The following is a 19673-nucleotide window of genomic DNA, read 5'->3' on the forward strand; positions in this document are numbered from 1 at the left end:
GCTTTTAACATTTCAAATAACTGCATATGCCATTTCCCTTTTTGTAGAGATATAGGAGTGCTCAGAGGGATAGGAAGAAATAATTCCTCTTCTTTCCACTGCCTGGAAGAGACTGGCAATTGAATATATGAAAAGAAAGCAGGCAAAAGTCTCTATGATCACTAATGTGTTAAGAACCAATCCTAAAATATAAGTCCACATTCACTTGGATTTTTCACTACTAAGTATATTTGGGACACATCTGCTTTGGATTAGACACAAATGAACCCTATGAAAACATTAAATTGCCAAACATCCTACCTGAAGGTTATAACCACTTATCCTTCAGACCTTTAAAACTACAGCTATAGATAACAGCCTTTCTGGGAAATTACGCTATTTTTGTCTGTTTGTTTTTCAAAAGAAAACACGAGAAGAGAAATACGTTGTTTTGAGGGAACACAGGCTAGGAAAGTGAATACAGTATTTTTATAAACTGAGAAATCTGCTAACCAAAGGGCTTCTGTACTGAATCATTTTATATTGAAAATCACTATTCTTCTAATGTATTTCCTTCACGCATTAACAAATAACAGAAAAAAACATAATTTCCTCACTGGCCCGGCCTTTTCTGCTTCCAAGTACCCCACTACAATCCAAATTACAGATTTCTTTTATACTAATATAAATTAGCTTAGCATAAATTGAAGGTGATTTAGTCAACAAGTGTTGAGGGCCAGATCACTCCCCAATTTAATCTTCAGTTACTTCCTATCATTTCCCATGACAAACTTACTCTATTAAGGCCAACTGTTACATTACCGATGTTCTGAATGTTTTTCTTATTTCTTCCCCTTTTTATTAATACTCTCTTGCCTGAAACGTTCTCCTTCAACCCAAAGCTTTCAAAAAGTCCACTCAAATAACTCTACATCCCTCACCCACCAAAGGTCAATTCTATCCCACCTGTAAACATTGAATGCAATTTCCTATGTCATTTTCAAGACTAGAGTTCCAGTTAGTCTAAGAAACATTTTGTAGCACCATCTGAGAATTCACTTAGCCTCTCTGAACTTGTTCTTCCATCTATAAACCAAGAGTTGAACAAGAACACAAGATTTCCAGCTCCAAATTTCTGATTTGTTGATTTCATATTTCATGTCATTTAAAAATGTTATTTAGCTCTTATGTTGTCATATAATTTCTCCATGTATATGTCATATACACTCCCTGAGGATAAGAACCATGTTTGATTACATCTTATCAACACCATTACTATGGAATAATTTACTCAATAAATCGGTATTGAGTAACCTATCATTTGATAGGTTGGTGAAGGGGAAGCATAGAGAATCTAACATAACAGGCAAAGTAATATATCTGCGGAGAACTGAAACTTACTCCTGTATATCAGAATGGCCATGCATATAATGGTAATAGGATGGCTGAATATTTGGCAGTAATGATATCCCTATCCTGGATGTTTGGTGGGGAAGGGGCTCTGCACATGTCAATTCACTTATTCGACAAATATTTCAAAACATAACCATGAACCAGGCACTATCCCATGCAGTGGGTAAAGTCCTTGTTCTCATGGAGGTTAAATTCTTGAGTGCAAGAACAAGAGTAGCATCCCTGCTCACACTTCCAAGATCAAAATAAGAGTTTCTGAGGGCTGAACAAGAAATATCTGCAGTTACCAATGCCTTCCAATACATGAAAGCTGACTGAGAAAACAACGGTCAGAACAGCTCCATTCTGATCACATGCTACAGAGGCCAACAGAGCACAAAGGTTGTGAAAAGCACAAATTCTGGAAGGAAACCAGACTGCCTGGATTTAAATCCCAGCTCCCACTTACTAGCTATGTGACCCTGAATAAGTTCCGTAATTATCCTATGCCTCAGTTTCTTCACCTGCAAAATGAGGATAATAATGGTACTTACAACCAATAAGACTGTTCTGAGAATTAAATAAGTTGATTTATGTCAAGTGCTTAAAACAGTGTTGCACATAAGTACTGTAATTTCCAACTCTCCTACAACTATTACCACTACTCTTACTACTAAATTGTTACAATCTGTGAACAAGCTAAAACAGTACATAATACGTAGTAGTAACTCAGTATTTAATCAACAACTAAATAAATGAATCAGAGACTCAGCTTCTTTGTGAAAACTGAACAAAAGCATCCTATCAACTTTAAGACTGCTAGGACTCAAGGGGATATAATCTATTTCAAAGTACTTTGTTAAAAACACCCCCCCCCCCAAAATCATACAAGAGTAAGGTTTTAATACTATCACCAGCAGAAATGTATCATAGCCGTATCACAGCAAAAATTTAGTACTAGATTATTTAAGTTGTAAGCTTATACCTTCAAAGCATTCCTAACTAGTTAATATGCTGGTTATTACCACGTGAATGCACACTAAGAAAGCCTAATAACCAAAGAAATTAGGTAAGTAGATGAGCTGGCAGGAAATGAAGTCTCATCACAATCAGCAGTTTTATAATCAATCCAACTAGAACTTAAAAAAGGACTACTCAGACATGTACCCACGGTATCATAAGTTCCCCAACCGGAGTGGTGAGTTAATATTACAAAAATAATCCAGGAGACCTGGAAAAATAAGATGCTATCACATCTATCTTAACTATGTGAAGTTCATAGTAACCCTTTACTCTATGGCTGCATGGAAGAGGAAGGACAATACCACCCATACCACGGTAGATCCACACCATGATCTAACCACAGTAAATCTTCTCCCCAGTCAACACCTGCTGATCATTGCACTACAACATCACATTCCACATCTTCCCTTCTGTTTTTAATTACCCCAGCCTTAAAAGTAAAGACCTCATCTCTTAATGCTGTTTTACTCCCATTTAATACCCATACATAATCAATTAATTTACTGCTAATTCTGATCACTGTCAAACCTTTCTCATCTCCTTTTACATAATCCATTACTTACCTGTTCAATAATAAGTAACCGTAATGACTGTAAGTAATATAGATCAGTTAGGAACTTTAAACAAGTTACTACTTACTTTAAACAAACTTACTACTTACTAACCTGTTTAATTTTTTTTAAATGTTCTTAATACAAACAGATGACATTTTTATAAGTTCGATGTTTATATTTTCAACAGCTGAAAATGAACCAAAGGACTTCCAACACAATACTTGGATACTATTTAAGAATCATTATACGCTGAGTAGATGAACCAGTCAAAAGTGGATAAAGAATACTGATAGTCTAACTTTGAAGTAAATCAGTTTTTCTTGGTCTTATTCCAGTTGGAAAACTTTTACTGGCATAAACAAAAGTAAATACAAAATAAGCATAAACATAAAACAAAATGCTTGTTTAAAGCAATAACTAAGCATTGCCTTTTGGGCTCAAAACACAGCAAAAAGTAATCAATTAATTCTGATTCATCTCTATTCAAGGAGGAAACAATGGTATCACATGATCATCCATACAGAACGTATTTACCTTTCAAATATACCATAACAGTGTTTTTAAAAAGCTGTCCTTCTCTTATGCCAATTTGTTTCATTTATTCATTAAGCAAATTTTTACTAAGCATCCACCTGTTAAGCACTGAGATATACTTTGGATATATAATAGCAAATCAAACATCTCTGTCCATGAAGCTTAAAATCATCACATAATCACATATGCACAGAAAATCATTAAACTGTAATAAACACTATAAATAATCAAGGTACTATTAAAGAGTATTTACAAAGAACCTGCGTTTAGATTGTTATGTCAGAAAAGGCCTATCAAAAAGTGACAGTACACTTACTATGATGAGCACTGAGTAACACACAGAATTGCTAAATCACTATACTGTATACCTGAAACTAACACTGCATGTTACTTGTACTAGAAATAAAATAAAAATTTGTATAAAAAAGTGACAGTTAAACTTTAAGAAAGAATGGAGGGAAGGTGACACAGGGGATGTTCAGGTTGAAGGAACAGTGTGTGCCTAACCCTAGAGGAAGAGTAAGAATGGATGGCAATTTGAGGAACTGAAAGAAGGAAACTGAAAGTCAGGGGGAAAGTGGCAAAATATGCCGGCAAGAAGCAAAAGCAAAAAGTAATTACTTTCAAAGAAATGGGAAGGCTTTAAAGGGTGTTGGGTAAGTGAGTGATCTGAACAGATTTCTATTTTAAGAATATCATTCTGACTACAAGATACAATATTAGACAAACCCAAGAATGTATGCAAGAGGCTAGTGAGGAAGCTACCGCAGTACTTGAAGAGACAAATATATTATCTTGTTATCTTAGACAAGAGTTGTGGCCATGGTGGGGGGAGGGGGATAAATTCAGGATATATTTTAAAGGTTATGGTAAGGATGTAGAGGGTGAGGGAAAGGGAGCTATCAAGAATGGCTCTCAAGTTTCTAAAGTGAAGAATCAGTAAGAAGTAATAATTATATTCTTAACAATAGAGAACTGAGGGTTGCTGGAGGGGCGTTTAGGTGCAGGGATGGGCTAGATGGGTGATGGGCATTAAGGAGAGCACTTGTTGAGATGAGCACTGGGTGTTGTACATAAGTGATGAATCACTAAATTCTACTGCAGAAACCATTATTACACTGTATATTAACTAACTAGAATTTAAATAAAAATTTACAACAAGCAAAAAAGAAATAATAATGAATAAAATGAAGATGACAGAGCAGAAAGAAATTTGAGAAGGTAGGTAATGAAGAAAGAGAAGTTTATGATCTGTTGAGAGGCCTATGAGAATACATGCAGAGCTGTTTTATGAAGGCAGATAACTGGATCATTCTAACATGCAATGAGAAGTGTGGGCTAGTGGTGCGCATTCAGAAACTGATAGCATACAGGCGGTATTAAAGCCATACAGCAGATGATTACTCAGGGAAAAGGCAGTAAGTGTGAAGAGGACTCAGAAATTCAAAGGAACTCCAACACTGAATCTGAGAGAATAGGTGAATCTGAAAGAGACTGAAAAAAAGTGGCCAGAAAGGTGGGAAGAAACTGTACCAGGGGATCACTGAAAGCAAAGGAGAATGTTTCAAGAAAGGAAAAACAAAGCTCATCTAGGACCAATGACACTGAAAATCCAAGTTATGATTTCCAGGTCAAACTGGTGAAGAAAAAAGAGTGGAAGGAAGGACACGTAAATATATGTGAGACTAGAAAAAAAAGTCAACCTAGATTCTAAAACTAATTACATAAAGCTCTTTAAAATAATGTAAACATGCTTTAAACTGTTTTCCCCTCATGTAATTTCTTTTAATGAGCCATGAAAGCATACTCTTACCATGACATATTCAATGCTAACACCATGGTGACGCAGCAAAAACCAACCAGCAGAGCTCTAACATTGCAGCATGCTTCTAATATTGCAGCACCACACGGGTCATGCTTTGCATAGTTTCAAATTTTTAAATTCAACTTCCTATACAAGAAACAAAATCTACTTGTTTTGCAGTTCTACAAAGACTGAATTTAAATTATTAGGAAATTAAAATGGTTTTCCTGAAAAGATAATTTTCACACGATTTTCAAAAAAAACATACTAAAATTAATTCATTTAACACTTGAATGTCTTGCATGCCAGGCACACCAGTGTGATGACTTTAAACACCTTTTTTCTCACCAAGGGCTTATAGGTAAACGTCGGTATGTTCTACGGTAATTCTGGTACTGGTAGTAATACACAAATCAAAGAAGCCTGCCTATTTTCAGGTTTTCAGCCACTCTGATATATTTATGGGCATCTTGTTGGCTTTATTACAAATACCAGAAGATTTTTAATTAGAAAAATTATTTTTATTATTAGCTGTTTTGGTATTATGTATGTAACCTGAGACAATCCCACCTCTCTAATAAACTAAGTAAGCTTCAGTTTATTCACCAGTAAAACAGAAAAAAACTTAACTCACAAGGTTGTTGAATTGGCTTAACATGTTAAATATTAACTGAAGCTTATCCTAACACTTCTAATCACTTCTGTGAAGTGAAATACTGCGTTATATACTGTTCTTATTCTACTGGATATAAGTCAAGCAATTCGACTTTTAAAATTTATATACTCATAGATCAAATCTTGAAGCAATGACTTTATTAAAATTAGTATCATTTTTTACATTTAATTGTGCAGTATTCTACAGTTAAGACAGGTGCATAATGATAGAAACACATCTATTTTATACTCCTTTTCTAAAAACACCACTAAAATATCAAAAATAATGAATTTTTAAGATATAAAGACATAAGCCCATAAAAAATGACAGAATGGGTAAAAAGACAATAGCAACAAAAATTTGGAAGCTGGAAAGCAGATGGTTGAGTGACAAATGACTTAGCAAACACTCGAAAATCAAATCTTTAGCAAACAGTGGAGAAAGCCAAGAACAAACCCAATTTAAACTGTAAAATCCCCAAAAGACTCAGCAATTGGCAGTACCACGTACATCCGAAGTGGGATATGGGGGAGAGAGGGAGCTAAAATAAGGAAGACTGTTTAAAAGTCTGTTTAACAAGTAACCAGCCCCACTGATCCCAACTGCCCCCTCACCAATCCCAACAAAAAAACTGAAAATATGTAGTCTGGAAAATATAAAACAAAATATTCCAAGTTTCAAAAAATCAGGTACAGCTGTAGGCAAGAAAACATACTGAAAACAGGGTGATTGAAGAAATATATATAGGGAAGCTGAGATTCTACCAAGACCTTTTACCCAACTCCCCTCCTATATCCCCCACAACCTGCACCTCCAGGCAAGAAAGAGCCTTCTACAGGACATCTAACCAACTCAGAGGAAAGGCATGAAGATACTGACATCAAAAGTGCTCCAACCACACAGCCCAGCCTGGTTACCATAAAGTAAAGCTAACAAGTCTCACTGAGGATTTCTAATTAGCATTTTACTCCCCTACTCACACACAACCACCAACCAACTAAGGAAAGGCTATAGAACATGAAAGATAAAGACCAAACAGATACAAACTAAAAAACAAACCAGGAGGGCACAGGTCACACAGGGAGAAGAAATCTTTAAATAAAAAAAAAAGTAATATTTATATATTCAGACAGCTATGAGAAAGTACTATTGTTATTAGAACAGGATACGATTTAAAAGGGGCAAAGGCAAAAAAACAAAAAGCAAAGGCTTTGGGAAATTAAATATATGGTAATATAGAAAACTCAACAGAAGTAGAGCAAAAAAGAAAATGAGATAGAAAATAGGAAAGAAAATACAAGAAAATCAGAAGTCAAAAATGTCCATTATCCTAATAAGGAATTTAAGGAAAAAAAAAACCAAAAAACAGAAAATGGAAAGAAATAATCAAGACCTCATTCAAGAAAAAGTCCCAGAATTAAAAGATGTTTCCAGACTACAAGGGCATACCAAGTACTCAGCAACCCTGAGGGTAAAAAGAAACCTACCCAAGGAACCATCACTGTAAAATTTCAATACTGGAACACTGAAAACAGATTCAACCTTAAACGCTTTCAGAGAATTAAAGAATGAGAGAGAGCAAGAGAGAGAAGGGTAAACAAGTCAGAAAAAAAGGAAAAACAAAACATATATATACAGGTCACATACAATATATAAGAAATCAGAATGGCTTCAGACTTCTCAAAAGGAATATGGAAGTTAGAAAGCAATGGAGCGAAATTATAAAATAATACAATTTTACAATGTAGTATTCTTTACCTAACCAAACCACCTTAAGTGTCAGGGTAAACTAAAATCATTTTTTCTTTTAAAGATTTTAGCTTTACGGAATCTCTGCACCCAACATGGAGCTCAAACTCATAATCCTGAGATCAAGAGTTGTGTGCTCTACCAACTAAACCAGCCAGGCACTCCTTAAAAAAAAATTTTTTTTTTTTTTTTAGGTAATCTCTACCCCAATGTGGGGCTCAAACTCATGACTCTGAAATCAAGAATCTCATGCTCTACTGACTGAGCCAGCCAGACACCCCTAAAACCATTTTAAAATATCAAGTAAGCCAAGAATGAACATGACAAGGATCACTGCAAAATGAAATCCAACCACAGGAGAAAGTGAAGGGAATCCCACAATAATGGATGTGTACCAAGGTGTAGAACACAATTAGGTCCAAAATGGAGGTCAGAGGAATATAAGAGACTGCCTAAGGAAGGTAAAATTGATAACACCTGATATGTCTGAACATCTCAAGAGACATTTGATGCAATGTTGAATAATGATAATTACAGAAAAAACTAAGCCCGGGGTGGGGCAGAGACATTGAACTTCAGCCAGATCACCCTATGGTAAAACAGTCAGTAAGTCACACTGAGACTAGATAAGCTCTTTAGTCTCCTAAAGTGCAAGCAGATGACCAAGAATTACCAGACCTCTGAGGAAAGGCTCTATCACAAAAGGCAAAGCAAAAATGGGTAAAAAGGCATACAAAAATGGGGGAAACAGAATTTGGAAGAAACAGAAAACTTATTCTAGGTAGTATATAGAAATATATATACTATATATTCTAGTACATTATATGTACTAGATAGCTGGGATGGGGTGGAAGGAGGTAGGCAAGTGCAGTACATTGTACAGGACATGAAGAGTGATATTTTATAAGAATACTAAATGATCAACAATGATGTAATCATAGCTATTCAGAGGAAAGGGTACTTGGAGGAAGGGGGATCAGCTGAGTAGGTGATAAAGTTAAATTTTCATTTTCTTTCCAGAAGTTCAAAAAGCCAAAACACAAGCACAAAGTATTTTATTTAACACACACTATCTAGGGCATGTGAGTTAGACACAGTTCTAAGGGCTTTCCAAATTCATTTCCTATAACAACCCTGAGGTAGGTACTGCTATCCCCATTTATTGAAATGAGCAACATGAGGCATAGAGAGGTTAAGTAGCCCAATGTTACATAAAACTAGGTTCAAACCTAAATAGTCTTATTCCAGAATCTATGCTCCTAACCATCTAGCCATGTTGCATATCGAGTAGCAATACAAGCATGTTGTCTACAACTAGGAGGTAAACATAACAATCATCCGAAAGAGATAAAAGTGACTGCTTTGGGGAATGGAAACACGGAAAGGAAGGGGGCAGGAAGCTTTTGTTTGTTTTGATAACCATGTAAATTATTTGACTCTTTAAGTTGTGGAGGTACAACCTAAATAAAATTAAAATGTACAATTTAGTACTTTTATCTTATCTAATGTTGCCATCCTCAGAAGTAGGCAAAATGAGTATTACTCCTATTTCATAGATAAGAAAACTTTCATTCCTCTTTAATAAGTATTTGAGGGCCTACTATATAACATGCACTGTATTTAAAAAATAGATATCAATTCACCTCAAATAATGATGAGGTGAAAGAGGTACAAAAAGTCTTTTTATTCTTTTCTCTTCAATTTATTGTATAACTTATATGATCCTGTATCTCTAACAGCTGTGCTTAAGACAAGGGATAATATAAATTGTAAATTGTGACAGAAAAAAAGAGAAAGGTCTGCTCATTAATTTGTCCAAAAAATATTTAGTTCTTGTCCTTGAGGAACTCAGTGTCTTATGTGGAACATAATTATAATTGAATGTGTGCAGTGCGTTCAATAGAGGAGCACTAAAAAGTGTTAAGGAAACATTCCCTGGGTGAAGACACTGCTTCAGAGGGAACGTTTCTGAACGGAGTCTTGAAGGATGAACAGAAGTTTGACCAATTTCACACAAGAAGCTATACTAATAGTTGCAAACACAAAAGACTATAGACCAGTGTGGAATACCTACACCTCCACTGTGTTATAAAGGTGACTTCATATTAAAGGCTAAAATAAGACATTAAGATTTTTTCAAGGAGCTTTAAAAAAAAAAGATACATAATCTTAATGCCTGATCCATGTTTCTAAGTTTTAGTGTTGCCCCGTGATCAACTGAAATCATTTTCCACATGTCTAATAAACATTTTAAATTTTAAAGCGTTAAGAGTATTATTTCAAAAGAAGACTAAAGAACAACCACCTTTCATTTGTCTTACCGCCAAAAAGTTTCACTGTTAACATGGTTTTTAAGTCATAATATTGAAATTATAATGTACCCCTTTCTCCCATGAGACAGAAATTGGTGACCAAGCCCCAGACAATGCAAGTGACATGGAAGCTATCATGGGAAGAAAAAGAAAGAATTTTTTTTAATCGTTATCACTTCTTTCTCTTGTAGATAGTCTCAAATTTCCTTCCAAGGGCAAACTTAAATGAAACTTTTCTTTTTCCAAACTTTAGTGATAAAAGAAATAATTTGCAGTAAAACACTGTAAAGAAAATAATATGCATGTGTTCCTTTTTGACCTTTATAGGTATTTTAGGGGTGAAACATTTTAATTTTTTAGCATTTAAAGGATGCCTCTGAATCAAAAATTTTCTGGTTCTGATGACTTAACTTTGATGTTAACTAACAAAGGATCAAAAATGTAGTAAATTCGAAACAGGTAGCGTCAACTCAACTTACTTTATGCCAGTACTTGATCATACTTCTCAGTATCTCTTTTTGTCCCTTAAATTCCAAACCTTTCTACATAATTTGCCCCTAAATGATCTTCATCTCAGTTACTATATGGAAAAATTAATTTTGTACTAAACATCTTAAATTGGGCCTCTATCCCTACAATTAAAAAACCTAACTGTAAGTAGCAACATCTGACTTTAATTGTCTGGAAAAGCAAGTTGTGGAAAGCTCTATCATGCCCTACCACCAGGGGAGAAAAAGGAGAAAGTCATGTCAGGAGACCACAAATGGTAATTAACAAAAATCATGGCAGGTTTCAATTCAAAATGTGTGGTTTTCATTTGTGCATTTCATCTGTCTTTTATTTCTCTGAATTTAGTATCCACATAATATACCTGTTTTTTTAGGGGCTTCACTCGATCATGCCTCTTAGACTCAGAAAACATTAATATTTGGGGTAAATAGTTCTTTAAAATTATGAATATTAGCAATTACAGATAAATATTAGCATATGAAACAAACTTTTATCGATGATTATAATGACTATTAAAGAAACTACCTCCCTAAAAGAGCTCTATCTACCTTTTAAGGACAATTTTGTACACAAGATACAGATTACATTTGGTTCGGTAACAATGTTTTAATTATATGATTACTGGAAAAATTACAAAAATCTTAAAAGACAAGATTTTAAATTATTTCAATTAACCATGCCTTTGCCTTACATCTGTAAAGTAACTTAAAAATGTTTATCATGAAAACCTCACTGCAACATTTGGTCTTTGTTCTTTTTCTAAAACTGTAATTCTTTTGGAATACCCTCAATTTTTCCAAAGTGAAAACCAAAAATACACATTTAGAATATAAATTTCCAATTAGTTTGGTGAAAGTTCAATCACAAAAATCTCCAACTAATACTAAAATAATTAAATATCTTTAGAGCTTATTCAGAGTTCCACAGTTAAAATGAATAGCCTTTGTCATTAACTCCTATGATACTATTTTGATCAAGGTTAGTCACAGACCAGCAAATCTGTGAAAAGAACATTCCTTTAAAATTCAACTTAGTTTAAAGTAATGTAGAATCATTAGAGATTTCACAACTTTTGCAGTCAGCTTCAAAGACACAATTGGAATCAATAGCGTATTTAAAGCATTATTTTCAATTCAAGTAAGAAAACACTAGTGGCTTAATAACGTATTTTGACTATGTTTTTATTCTTTTTTTTTTTTTTTTTGGCAACGAAGGGAACAGGTGGAGTAGATTAGCAGGGGAGCAAAGTCTTATGTTCATGCGTCTATAAATTCAACCCTCCAAGACTTTTCCTACTCTTTAAAATGGCTACCACCTTGATCTATACAAAAGAAAAAAAATGTACAGGACACTACTATCAAAGATAAATTTGGTTATTTTGACAGTGTTTACCCTCCTGCCCCCCCCCAACATACTTTTTAAGATTCCCATTCCTGTTCTGTTCAGATAAAATGACCATTAAATAAGTACACAAAAGTTGGTTAATTACAGTCTGTGAGGGCAACCTATAAAACCGAGACTAGGTCATCTTTCCTACGAGGTCTAAGAAAAGCATGTAACATTATCTTCCACAGACTAAGATCAAACACAGTAGAAGTGAAAAGGATTGCCCAACCTAATAAAGGAGAAACAACCGTGGGAACCACAACCCCCACTCAAGAGATGCTCATAAGGATTTAGTAATTCAAGTGAATAGATAAATATTATATGGCTTAGCAAAAATTTTGTTAGTAATCTTTTCAAAAAGCATTTTATAAATAACAAAAGCCATTTGGTGCCCCTAAACCTATGCTTAATATTCAGTAACTACTGTCAAGTAGTTTACATATTACTTACACCCATTTGCTATCCACTCTGAAACCATTCCATAACACTCTTGCTCTAGGAAACTTACCACAAAAATGCATTTTCACATACAAAAATGGAAAAATATGTAATGCTTTCGACAAATCTTGTGCATCTATACAGCTACTAAATAAATTAACTCTGAATTTGTTGAATGTCTGCAGAAACATGGCATGATCTTACCTCTCATCCTCGCCATCCACCAGGGGTGTCGTCAGCGGTAGCACCTTCAACGGGAAAAGAGAAGCAGGGGCTGCTAGGCTGCTGCTACTCCCATCTGAAACTGCTGACATTCCCCCACTGTCACCACTGATAGTCTGAGGTAAGCCAACTAAGGAGGGTTCCGCTGGGCGCCTGGCATCTTCAATTTGGCTTCCAATTGCCTGAGCTAATGATTGTGCAGAGAACTGAGTAGAACTTAGTGGTATCTGTTGTGCCAAAGGCAGATTTATGTTACTGGCTATCAAGGGAGGTTGACTAACACTTTGAACCAAATTACCATTTTGAGTGGCAGGGGTTTGTGCTATATTCTGTGGTGGAACCAAGTTTGTTGGGGCAGAAGGCATTCCAGAAGGACCAGTTGAACTAACCTGACTTGTAACAGAAATACTACTAGCAGAGGGCAAAGGACTAACTGCAGGCAACGGCTGCGAAACAACTTGAGCTACCGATTCTACTCCTTGTGGCTGGGGAGGCACAGTTAACAAGGTACTCTGGGGTGCAATGACCAACTGTTGAGGAAGGCTTGACGCACTAGTTTGAACTCCCTGATGAATAATCGCAGTTTGAGCAGGTGGAACTATTTGTGAAGATGGAGGAGCACCTTGCTGAATAACCGAAGGTGTGACTTGGGTAGAGGGCTGCTGCACTGCAGTAGGTATGTTTGCTTGTTGACCGATATTTGCAATTTGACTGCCAGTAGGTACAACAGATACTGCTGTTTGAGCCTGGCCAACAGGCTGGCCAGATGCCCCTGCAGGTTGTGCTTGGATTGCCGTGGGCTGCACCGGCAGCTGGATACTCTGTGGCTGAGCCGTAGGAATCACTGTCGCTCCTGCTCCCACTCCTGCAGAACTGGGCTGTCCGGAGGACACTGCTGTTTGAAGAATCGGCTGCTGCTGCACATACTCTGAAGGATTCTGAGCCACGGATTTACCATGGCCTGGGACCATCTGGGTAGAGACAGTCGGCTGCTGTTGTCCATACTGTAACGGTTGGGGTGGTGCTCCTGGAAGGGGGGCTTGCACTGGAGGAACCGTCTGAGAATACGGTAGTTGGGGTTGAGCCAGACTGGAAATGGAAGGCTGCTGACCTAAAGCTGAAGTTACACCAACCACACTAACAGGTGACGGCTGGATACCAGTTGCAGCACTGATAGTGGCCTGTAGAGGTACTGGCTGAAGACCTTGCTTTTGAGGATAGCTCAGTTCTTGAGACTGTAATTGTACTTGCGTGATCTGTGACTGAGAAATACTCTGTGGAATGCTAACTGCTGAAATACTCTGGGGACCAGTGCTACTGAAATCCATCTGGGGAAGAGCCATACCTTGAAGAGCTGGTTGCTGCTGCTGCACCACCACAGTAGGGGCTCCCATCTCTCCGCTTCCCACACTCTCCGTGTAGTGACTCAGTGTGCTGACACTACTGCTCACTGAACTCCCACTAGTGCTCTCCCTCTCCGAAGTCACTTCTGTCGGGTTCTGTTTCACAGTTTCCACCACTTTATTTATCGCCACACCTTCTGCAGCAGGTACAGCATTTTCTTTTTCATAGAACTCGGTGCAAGTCCATCTGCCTTTTTTAAAGGGTTCAGAACTAGAATCTAACTTCACAACTCTGAACCTTGACGTGTTAACTGTTGGTGGCTGCTGCTGACCCGAAAGGGACCCCGCAGTCATCCCTGCAGCTGCACTGGGGGCACTGTTAACAACAGCGGAGGAAGATATAGTACCATTGCCCATGCCACTCAAGATATTCACATTAACACTGCTGCTAACTCCAGGCCCAACACTCACAGTAGCAGCAGCACTAGGAATATTGCTTGCATTTATATTAGCATTACCAAGTATGCTGCTTGTCACACTAGGATTAAAACTACCCACGGCAGTAATGTTGACATTACTCATTGTATTAGTGCCAGTAACAGAACTTATACCTATACTGCCAGTAGTACTTGGAGCACGGATATTAGTCATTACAGATGCAGGTGAGCCACCGGATGATACAGCAGAAGTTGGGGCCGCTGCTAGAACACTGTCAGAGCTTCCAGCTGCAGAGAGTTTTCTGGATACTGGACTGGAGGGTGGCCCTCCAGGAATGGATGTACTGGCCACACCAGCATGGGATGGATGGTGATGCCCATGGTGTAGGTGGTGCCCATGATGGATGTGATGGTGGTGATGGAGGTGGTGTGGATGAGCATTCCCATTGATCACAACGTTCTGTTGTGGAAGGTGAGGCAAATGAGGCTGCGGAAGGTGGGGCTGGTTGGGAGAGACTGCCCCAGGTGTCTCAGCTTCCTGGAAGTTATTCAGAGTCTCTTCTGAGGAGCTGCGTTCAGGCTCCCCTAAGTCAGTAGCCCTGGAAAGTGACACATCAAGGATCTCGGAAGAAGACAGATCTTCCGTGTGAGACTCATCCAGGTCATCATAGCTCTCGGTGTCCTCTGCGATACTGTTGTTAGAGCTGATGCTGGCGGAGATCTGAGCCGGGGTAACGCTAGTTATCTGGAAGCCACTTTTCTTTTTCATTTGAGTTCCGCCTGGCGCAAGAGGCTGTGCCTGCAGCTGAGCCTGAGAGAGGAGGTTCAGGCTTTGTGGAGGCGGAGGCTGTGGTCCCGACGTAGAAGATGCTGCAGGAGGTGGCGGCTGGAGCAGCGACGGAGGCGGAAAATCCTCGGAAGATGTGGCACTACTACCAACGCCGGTACCTGCTGCATTGAGAGCAGAGGCGCTGCCACTACCGCTGCCCCTTCTAGGGAACATTGCCGGGTGCGCCATCTTCCTAGCACTAATGTCTGCAGCGGCCGCGGCCGCCGCGGCGGTGGACTCAGGCGGCTGGTGCATTGTGTCGGGTACCGGGGGGCGGAGGAGGCGAGTGCAATTTCCTTCTGCACCGTAATCTTTGTATTCAAGACGCCGGGGAGGAAAACGGGACCTGACGCTCCGCCCGGCGCGGTTCCTCCTTCTCCTCCTCCTCCTCAGCCGAAGGCGCCGGCCGCTCCTGCCTTCGAGGGCGAGCTTCGGGAAGGGAGGATGAACGAGGGTGAACAGGGCGGCCAGGGACCCGAAGGGGGGACCCCTTCAGTCCTTCGCCATTCACTTTCCCCTCTAGTCTCACACCCCCCTTTATATTCCGCTTCACGTGGGGTGCGGGGCAGGAGGGAGGGGAAGACAAGGCAAGGGGGAGACAAGTGGAGGGGGTGGGAAAACCGAGAAATGCCCACCTTCTCCCGACAACTCAAAAGCCACCTCAACCCCTCCTCCCGCCGCGGCGGCGGCGGCGGCGGCGGCCGCTGCAAAACCCTCCCGGTCGCTCTGCACGAAAGCAGCGCGGAGCGAGTGTCGCCTTCCCCTCGCCACCCCCAGCGCCGCCGCCGCCGGCGAGCCCCGAGCTCAGTGTCGCTCAAACCTCCCCTCCCGGCCCCGCTGTCCCCGCTCGGCCCTCCCCCCACGCCCCTCGGACCCTTTCAAACCCCCTGGGCTCGCGGCGGCTGTTCCGTGAGCAAACGCTGGCCGCGGCTGGGGCCGGGGCGGCGAGGCTCGGAGCGGGGCGGCGGCGGGGCGCCCGGTACGGTGAGCCCAGCAACGAGGCGCGGGCGGGCGCGCAGAGACGCCGGGTCCTCGCGGAGCACGGCCGGGGCGCGGCGGCGGCACTGGCAGCGGGAGCCCAGGGACCGCTCCATCACTGGCAGCCATGGAGCCCGAGCATTTTCCTCCCTCAGGGCAGGCGCCTCGGCTCGGCACACGTCCTCGGGGAGGAAGGGGCCAGCGCCCGAGCCTCCCCGGAGGGCGGCGGGATGTGCGCTAGCGCAGAGGGGTGCGAGCTGCTCCCGTCCTCTTCCTCCTCAGCCGGCTCGTCCTCACCCTGCTGCTCCCGCGGCCCGGGCGGGAGGGGGCCGCAGGCAGCGGCGGCTCCTTTCTCGGCGGCGTTGGTGGCCAGACGGGCTGGTGCAAGCGACTGCAGCCGACGCCGTTCAAAGGAACGAGAGGTGGGGTTGGTCGGTGTCGGCAAACGGGGCGGGTGAGTGGGTGGGTGCCGAGGGAGGGCGGCGGGCGGGGAGGGGGCTGTGGTGGTTGTTACTAGTGCTCTTCTCCGGCTCCACCGTATCCCCCAGTCTCTCGCGGCAACGGGAGAGGAGGGACCAGCGCCCGAGCGCAGGAGGAGGAGGAGGGGCGACCGTCGGCGAGAGGAGGCGGCGGCGGTGGTGGCGGGGGGAGGGGGCAAGCAAAGGAGAAGGAGGGAAGATGGCGTCTGCGCATGCGCCCCGGCGCCGCAGACATAAAGCCGGGTCCGGCGAAGAAGGAGGCGGCGGGGCTTCGGGCCTTGCCGAGTGCTGGGTCTCCCGACGGAAATTGCCGAAGACTCGCGGCGGCGCCGACGCCGAGGGTGGTGGGGGTGGGGAATTTCGGCCGGGGGAGCGAATCCGGGTCGGCCAGTGAGTTTCGGCCTGAGTGGGGGGTGGGGCAGGGTGGGGGCGCGCGCAGGTTAGGTGTGTCCGCTCTGTTCTCTCACGCGGCCGGTGCGCGCGCGCGCGCGGGCACGCGGCAGGGGAAGGGGCGCGGTGGGGTGGGGCCCGCGGAGGCTGCTGGAGCCTTGGGTCTCTGGCGTACGCGTCCTGGATGGTGTTCCCCCCGCCCCCCTCCCCGCCTGCGGAATGGGTAATGAGGCTTTTCTCCGCAGCAACAGCATCACGAGTTTCAGTTCCCAGGAGCCCGCCGCCACCGCCACGATACGACATGAGTCAGGCTTTCTTCCTTGGCGCGTGGCGGAGCCCTCCCTCCTCCCCCTCGCCGCACCTGGGCTCACCCCCGGCCCTCGTCGCCCGCGCCCTCTAGGCGGAGGCCCCTGTGCCGGGAGCTGCGCGGTCCACGGAAAGCCGAAGTGTCTTCGAGATAGGTGCTGCCTTTTGTGCAGTGTCGTTGCGGCTGCCATGCGGTCCCCCCCTCGCCCTTCGACGAGCAGGGAGGGCCAGCCGCCAGCGGGCAGGCAGATGTTGCAGCTGTTTGCTGTTAACTACCTAAGTGCCTCCCGGGTAGGCTCTTCGCTAGAGAGGGCGTGCTTGCAGTCCATCCCTACCTGGAGGGAAGAAGCAGCCCAGCCCAGTAAACTAATTGACCTCAACAGGTGGAGCTTATCTCCAGCAGAGATGTCTTTTCGTTTAATTGTCCAGGCTATATAGCCCCCATAGGTTTGAGTTAAAAGACAAAGTCCTAGTGGTAACACAAGTGCAGTGATAAATGAAGACTACCTTTTAGGGTTGGAAAAGAAAAAGAGCCTACTGTAATTTCAGTTAAAAAAAAAAACAAAAACCTGCATGGTCTGAGCATAGTTCTACAAAGCAACGTTAGGTTTGATTGGAGGCAGTTTACTGGAAGTTGCTTCCCTAGCATTACACGTCAAAACATTCTAGCTCTAAACTAGAATGTACTACTAAGCGAGAATGTACTTCTCGCTCAGGAATTAGCAACAAACTGATATGGAAAACCCTAGAGAGGTTTTTTGTTTTGTTTTGTTTTGTTTTGTTTTGACCTAGGTTGTTGAGCGACTAAACTTTTATGGTTAGACTTCTAATTCAGGAAATCTCACAGATTTACAGATCTGTAATCCTATTTCAGGAGCTTGTTTAAGCATAAAGAGCTGAATTCTCTTGCAGAGTTTTATAGACCTCTAGTTGTCAATTCAGCGCATTACCTTTAGGATTCTCTAAACTATTTTCTTCATTCCATCCCTCAGTGTCTCCATTCTCTTATATTACTGAACAGAAATGCACCCTCAACGTCCTGTGTATATCCTGTATCAAAGCCATGATGTATTGCTGTTATTTCTGTGGTCTCCGCCCCCCTCCCCCCCTCCACTCAACCAAAACGGCAGGACTACATTTTTCACCTTAAATTGCTAATGTGGAGCTCTGCACTAGGTACAAAGTAGGTGCTCACAAATACTGAAATTGGTGTGGTAATGAAAATCAAATACATTTGAAGAGATCGTACTTGTCTTATGATATTCATAAATATATGAGTGATTGTATTTTTACATACCCATGGCCATTTGTGTATTTTACAAAAATCATCTTTTTAATACCCTCGACAGCTTTTGTTGCAAGTGAAAAGGATGGTTAATAGGGGCCATCCTTTGTCGAAATGTAAATCTGACATACTATTTCAACAGTTTGTGAATGGAAAAAGAAGCTATCTTAGCCACTTGAACCTGCAATGGAATGTAGATAGGCAAAATGTTTCTTTGGACTAGTGTGAAAGAAAATGCTCTTGATCTCTAAAAATGTTGCATTAGGTCCACCCCAAACAACAGCTCAACACCCCCACTTGGACCCTAAATACCCTCTATGATTGTGCTGATATGGTTAGAAGCAGAAGAAACAAAGTCTTAACCCAAAGTTGACAGAATGAGGTGAGATAATCCTATAAAAGCAGATACTTGTTCTGATAACCAGTAGTAAAGGATATTGTTTAGGGCTGTTTTGATGGAAGGGGAGTAACATTTCTTTTAAAAGGAGCTTTTTTGGTGACGCCTGGGTGGCTCAGAAAGTGTCCGACGTAAGCTCAGGTCATAATACAGAGCCTGGAGCCTGCTTCAGGTTCTGTGTCTCTCCCCACCCCCACCCCCCCCCCCCACCCCCCGGCCCTCCCACACACTCTGTCTCTCAAAAATAAATAAACATTAAAAAAAAATTTTAAGGAGTTTTTTTTTTCTTAACTTCCAGGAGAATGTAAGTCATAAGAAAATAGTCTTTTCAAATGTATTTCGTTTTTGTCTGCCATATCACTTTGCAATTCCTGTGTAGGCTCTATCAAACCTGACTCAGATATAAAGAGCAACTCCACAATTATGGAACCTTGAATTTTTTTTTTTTTTTTTTTTTTTTTTTTTCAACGTTTTTTATTTATTTTTGGGACAGAGAGAGACAGAGCATGAACGGGGGAGGGGCAGAGAGAGAGGGAGACACAGAATCGGAAACAGGCTCCAGGCTCCGAGCCATCAGCCCAGAGCCCGACGCGGGGCTCGAACTCACAGACCTCGAGATCGTGACCTGGCTGAAGTCGGACGCTTAACCGACTGCGCCACCCAGGCGCCCC

General features: G+C 41.8%; 2 protein-coding genes across 8 annotated transcripts in view; one reads left to right on the plus strand and one right to left on the minus strand.

Moving 5' to 3' along the window:
* The window catches only part of TSC22D1 (TSC22 domain family member 1), a 132483-nt gene extending 116340 nt beyond the window's left edge, over window positions 1–16143 (minus strand). For 6 of the 7 annotated variants that reach the window (XR_013550203.2, XR_009611438.3, XR_009611437.3 and 3 more), the window contains exon 1: window positions 12541–16035. Coding sequence is in view for 4 of the 7 variants with exons in the window: in XM_078433401.2 (XP_078289527.2) it covers window positions 12541–15422 (2882 nt within the window). In the remaining 3 variants the exon portion in view is untranslated. The other variant, XM_060637139.3, reaches the window with a different exon arrangement.
* LOC144614309 (uncharacterized) lies at window positions 15795–19206 on the plus strand. The gene is made up of 2 exons (XM_081795701.1): window positions 15795–16567; window positions 17260–19206. Exons 1-2 carry the CDS (start codon window positions 15795–15797, stop codon window positions 17756–17758), a joined length of 1272 nt encoding a protein of 423 aa, XP_081651827.1. The 3' UTR covers window positions 17759–19206.
* Window positions 19207–19673: the final 467 nt, after the last annotated feature.

Source organism: Panthera onca, chromosome A1 (genome assembly GCF_046562875.1).
Source record: "Panthera onca isolate mPanOnc1 chromosome A1, mPanOnc1 haplotype 2, whole genome shotgun sequence".
Lineage (NCBI taxonomy): Eukaryota > Metazoa > Chordata > Mammalia > Carnivora > Felidae > Panthera > Panthera onca.

Bases quoted from the DNA above. Each gene is read 5' to 3' on its own strand.
- LOC144614309 (XM_081795701.1), top strand. From the start codon at position 15,795: ATGCCCACCTTCTCCCGACAACTCAAAAGCCACCTCAACCCCTCCTCC. The intron at 16,568-17,259 runs GTGGGGTTGGTC...TTTTCTCCGCAG, and splicing joins GCCGTTCAAAGGAACGAGAG to CAACAGCATCACGAGTTTCA.